The following is a 5,712-nucleotide window of genomic DNA, read 5'->3' as shown; positions in this document are numbered from 1 at the left end:
TTACTCTTCCGCTTACCTGTTATCTGAAAATACAAGTTATTTTGGAAAAATGTCAACATATGAAATGTTGGTGAGTTCATAAGCAATGTTGTGATAAAATGATTTGTGTAGTTTGTAAAACCCAGAAAATCCGATATTTTCTAAAAAGACTTTTGTTTATCAAAGTGTGAGATCCATAAGTTGATGCATGAATGATTTCAAAAACATATATATATATATATATATATATATATATATATATATATATATATATATATATATATATATATATATATATATATATGAAGGTTATTTTGTATTATAGTTATAAAATTTCGAGCGACTAGTATTGAATTCCCCGGAAAACCCGATGTTGAAATGTATTCATGATTACTTATTTTTGTATTGTCTTAACGAATGAATATTCATTAATCCAAATTATATATCGTCCTAATTTTGTCTACTTTGAATTCCTGTAAGCCTTAGCGAACAAAGAGAAGGGGAGCATTATGTCCCACTACTATCGTAAGTACCTTAGGCTACCGTGGATGCAAAACACACGATGGTCCAACTCGCACTTGATTATTGTGACGTTACTAGCTGTAACAGCCCGAAATCTCAGGTATTATTAAATTATGTTTTTGGGTGGTTTAAGAGGGGACTCGGCGAGTTGGAGCCTAGACTCGCCGAGTAGGATCGCAGACTTGGTCGCGGGATCGCGACTGGACTCGACGAGTCCAGGTATGGACTCGGCGAGTCGACGCTGTTTAGCGGAAACCCTAACCGTTCAGGTTTGGGACGTATAAAAGGGACTCATTGGCCGTCATTGTTCGTTTTAGCCTTCTGAGAAGAACCCTAGATCGATTGGGTGCAGCTGGAGCAAGGATCTTAGGCCATTGTTGGTTATAGAAGAGTGGTTGTGCAAGGAAGAGAAAGGATTGGCTAAAGGAGCAGCAAGGGGTCACATTCTGAGGATTGGGAATATAGAGAATACATCATCCAGGTAAGAATTCGTGTGTGCTCTGCTATATTGATGTATTTATGAAATTAGGGTTTATAGGACCCATTTAGTGATTAGATGAAGTAGTGCCTTGTTACCCAACGACTATAATCTTGTAGTAGGACCTTTAGAGGTCCAGAAGGTCCCATGCATGTGTAATTCGGGACGAGACCTATCTCAGGAAGCAGTTACTCGTCTGCATGGCATGGACTCGCCGAGTTGTTCTTTAGACTCGGCGAGTAGCTTGAAGATTTACTGGGACTCGCCGAGTTGTTCTTCAGACTCGGCGAGTGGAGTCGGGGTGGCCCCGCGATTCTTCCAGGAGTAACTCATCGGGTCGAGGAGGGTACTCGACGAGTAGATAAGGAATCTCAGAAAGTTGGAAGACGTCTAGACTCGCCGAGTCGCCATGGTACTCGCCGAGTCCGGTCGAGTTGACAGTTGACCGTTGACCAGAGTTGACCTAAGTCTGACTTCTTAGGGATAGTCACGCTTAGAAGATATAAGTATTAATGAGATATGTAATGCTATAGGGAGGTTGTAGCTCGTCGGTTGTGCACGAGTCATTTCGGGATTTGCTAGCGTTCAGCTTCTACGAGGTGAGTCTTCTCACTATACTGTACCCGGAAGGTCGGATATGTTATGTGATATGTATGCTATATGTGGTAAGTTAATTGTTATATGTGCTATGTATGATATGTGGGCCGGAAGGCAATATGTTATGGGCCGGAAGGCAATTATGTATGGGCCGGAAGGCGTTGTAATGAGGACCGGAAGGTCAGGGCCTGGAAAGGCGTATGTGCGTAAGTGTATATTGGGGAACTCACTAAGCATTTATGCTTACAGTTGTTGTGCATGTATTTCAGGTACTAGCGAGGACCGTGGGAAGGCGCCGGCATGATCGATACACACTGAAGATTGTCTTTATGATCTTGGGATTTTGAATAATTGTATTTGACAGAATAATTAAACTATTTATGCCTTGTTTAAAATAGAAACAATTATGTTTTTAAAAATGAAAAATTTGTTTGAAAAATTTGAGTTGTTACAATTGGTATCAGAGCCTTGGTTTGAGGGATTCGGGTGCACCTTAGGGGGTAACTGAACTCAAACCGAGGATTTGAGGAAGCTTTTCAAATAAAGGCATAAACTTTTGTAAATGGTTTTGTGGTAAGCAAGAAAGAAGCAGTGTGTACGATCAGTCAGCGCCCGAACGGTAAAGATCCCCAAAATACCTTACAATATTATATGATATGAATTGTTATGCATGCTAGAAGACTAGGTATTCATGATAGGACTAGAGTGGCCTGATTTGTGATGCCTTGGTCTAGGGAAGTTGCCTATATGAGATGCTTTGCTAGTATGCGGGTAGATAGAGCGTATCAGAAGTAGAGTACTCACTATCCGGAGTTTGGGGAGGAGGACTTGGGATGAACATTGATGCGGTGTGGTCGGTAGTATTGGGCCCGTACTACCGAGGACACCGGGTCAGTGGGAGGCCCAAGTAAGAATCCCTGGATATCTGGGACTGAGTAGGGTTGCGTATCGAGTACGATTATACTCGGTAGAATCTCTGATAGTTTTATGTTGTATTTCAGAGATATCATGGTTAGACCGCGTCACGGAGCAAGTACGAGCGGTGTGAGTGACGAGGATATTCGTCAGATGATCCACGAGGAGGTGGCGGCGGCGATCCGGGCTGAGATCCCGGAGATGTTTGGGTCTATCAAGACCACCCTGATGGAGACGTTCGACGAGCGGTACGCCGCATTGACTGAGGCTGCAACCGCTGCAGCTACCGCAGCTGTGGCCGCTGCTAGGCCACAGGGGGGTGATTCATTGCTGTTCCGAGAGTTCAGCAACACGAAGCCACCAGAGTTCGATGGGACGCAGGATCCGATTGCTGCGATGAGGTGGATCGCAGATATAGAGGGGTGCTTCTACACTTGTTCATGCCCGGAGCACCTGAGGGTACGGTTCGCTTTGAACCAGCTCCGTCTGGGAGCAAAGGACTGGTGGAAGTTCGTGACGGCGAACTTCACTTTGGCAGAGACTGCGGCAGTGACATGGGAGGGGTTCACTACCATGTTCAGGGATGAGTACGTTCCCCCGGTGGAGCGGGAACGATTGGTGCAGGAGTTCTTAACCCTCAAGCAGGGTACTGATTCGGTGGCGGCGATCACGCGGAAGTTCCATGAGAGGGCGATGTTTTGCCCCGAGCTGGTGGCCACAGAGCAGGCTCGGATGAGCCGGTACTTGGGTGTTCTGAGGAGGGAGATCCGGGAGTTTGTGTCAAACTCCACTTACCATACTTTTACTGAGCTTCAGGCGAATGCCAGGAAGCGTGAGATCGAGTTAGAGACTCAGGCCAGGGAGGAGGCCGAGTCTCGGCAGGCAGACCGGCGGCCGGCTCAGTCTCAGCCGGCAGTCAAGCGGATCAAGTCCGCCGATTCGAGGACGGGAGGTTCGAAGAACCGCACTTGCGTAAAGTGCGGCAAGGGTCACGATGGGGCGTGTCGAGCCGGTGCCTGCTACAAGTGCGGCAAGGAGGGGCACATTGCTAGGGAGTGCCCCAAGGGGTTTATGGTTTGCTTCCATTGCAACCAGACCGGCCATCGGAAGGCCGAGTGTCCGCAGCTTCGTCCGGTGTCTGCACCTGTTGCCAGGACTACTGAGACTCGACCGGTGAAGGTCGAGGCCCCGAGGGCTCGTGGGAGAGCCTTTCAGCTAACTGCGGAGGAGGTCCGCGCTGCGCCCGATGTTGTGGCAGGTATGTTGTAATTCGTGTAATTATTTTAATGCCGATATGTTATGCTTATGTTATTATGCGCGTAGGTACTTTCCTTGTGAACTCTGTGCCTGCCTTAGTGTTATTTGACTCGGGTGCGAGTAGGTCCTTTGTGTCCTTAGCCTTTAGTCAGCAGATCGGCGTTAGTCGTGAGTCGTTGAGTCGACCTTTGAGAGTTTCTATAGCTGACGAGAAAGTGATTCGTGCTACGGAGGTTCTTCGGGGATGTGTACTAGAGATTTTCGGGGTTGAATTCCCGATTGACCTGATTCCTATTGCGATGGGGGATGTATGTGTTATCGTGGGCATGGACTGGTTGAGCCGATTCGACGCTGTCATCGACTGCGAGCGTCAGTTGGTGACCATACGAGACCATAGTGGGGGAGTTCTTTCGGTGTACGGTGAGGGTACCCGTTCAGGAACAGCTTTTTGTTCGGCCGCTAGGGCGAGGCAGTGTCTACAGCAGGGCTGTAAGGGTTTTGTGGCGTATGTGATGGATACGCGGGAGGTTTCCGAGAGACCGAAGTCAGTTAAGGAGGTCCCTGTGGTGCGTGAGTTTTCAGATGTTTTTCCCGAGGAACTGTCGGGAGTACCTCCTGTGAGGCAAGTAGAGTTTGGTATCGATCTGGTTCCGGGGGCCGCGCCTATTGCTAAAGTGCCCTATCGTCTTGCACCTCCAGAGATGCAAGAGTTGTCCTCGCAACTCCAGGAGTTGCTGGGAAAGGGATTCATTCGGCCGAGCAGCTCGCCATGGGGAGCACCTATTCTGTTCGTCAAGAAGAAGGATGGTTCACACCAGATGTGCATTGATTACCGGGAGTTGAACAAGCTAACGGTCAAGAACCGTTACCCGTTGCCGAGGATCGATGATTTATTCGATCAGTTGCAGGGAGCATCTTGGTTTTCCAAGATCGATCTGAGATCAGGATACCATCAGGTGAGGGTACGGGAAGAGGACGTCCAGAAGACAGCGTTTAGGACGCGATATGGGCATTATGAGTTTGTAGTGATGCCTTTTGGACTCACCAATGCCCCGGCTGTGTTCATGGATCTCATGAACAGGGTATGCAGGCCGATGTTGGATCGGTCAGTGATTGTATTTATCGACGACATTCTGGTGTATTCGAGATCTAGAGAGCAGCATGAGGAGCATTTGAGGGAGGTCCTTGAGGTATTGAGGTCGGAGAAGCTTTATGCAAAGTTCTCCAAATGTGACTTCTGGTTGCGGGAGGTCCAGTTTTTAGGACATGTGGTTAATCAGAAAGGGATATTAGTCGATCCGGCCAAGGTTGAGGCGGTGATGAGTTGGGAGGTGCCGAAGTCACCCTCTGAGATCAGGAGTTTCCTTGGGTTGGCAGGGTATTATCGGAGATTTATCAAGGATTTCTCCAAGATCGCAGTGCCACTCACCAGATTGACCCGAAAGGGTGTTGCATTCTCATGGGGGCCCGAGCAGCAGACCTCCTTTGAGACACTTCGCCAGAGATTGTGCGAAGCCCCAGTATTAGCCCTCCCAGAAGGGATGGAAGACTTTGTGGTATATTGCGACGCGTCGATTTCGGGACTGGGCGCAGTGTTGATGCAGAGGGGTCATGTGATAGCTTATGCGTCGAGGCAGCTGAAGCCTCATGAGGCGAGATATCCCACGCATGATTTGGAGTTGGGGGCAGTAGTGTTCGCTCTCAAAATTTGGCGTCACTACTTGTATGGGGTTCGATGTACGATATACACGGACCATAAGAGTTTGAAGTATTTGATGGATCAACCCAACCTAAATATGCGTCAGAGGAGATGGTTGGATGTGGTCAAGGATTATGATTGTGAGATCCTGTACCACCCAGGCAAGGCTAATGTGGTAGCCGATGCATTGAGCCACAGGGCGGAGAGCACTCCATTGCGAGATGTATGTTTGAGACTGACTGTGATGACTCCAGTATTGGACGCT

General features: G+C 48.2%; 1 protein-coding gene across 1 annotated transcript; it reads left to right on the top strand.

Annotated features, from left to right (window-relative positions):
• The first annotated feature begins 303 nt into the window (after positions 1-303).
• Positions 304-4,390, top strand: LOC128127666 (uncharacterized). Its single transcript, XM_052766324.1, has 4 exons — positions 304-601; positions 819-982; positions 1,513-1,578; positions 1,846-4,390. Exon 4 carries the CDS (start codon positions 2,564-2,566, stop codon positions 3,758-3,760), a length of 1,197 nt encoding a protein of 398 aa, XP_052622284.1. The 5' UTR covers positions 304-601; positions 819-982; positions 1,513-1,578; positions 1,846-2,563; the 3' UTR covers positions 3,761-4,390.
• Positions 4,391-5,712: the final 1,322 nt, after the last annotated feature.

Source organism: Lactuca sativa, chromosome 8 (genome assembly GCF_002870075.4).
Source record: "Lactuca sativa cultivar Salinas chromosome 8, Lsat_Salinas_v11, whole genome shotgun sequence".
NCBI classification, from domain to species: Eukaryota; Viridiplantae; Streptophyta; class Magnoliopsida; order Asterales; family Asteraceae; genus Lactuca; species Lactuca sativa.
The sequence above is the reverse complement of the archived record's forward strand: the minus strand, read 5'-3'. Positions and strand labels throughout refer to the sequence as shown.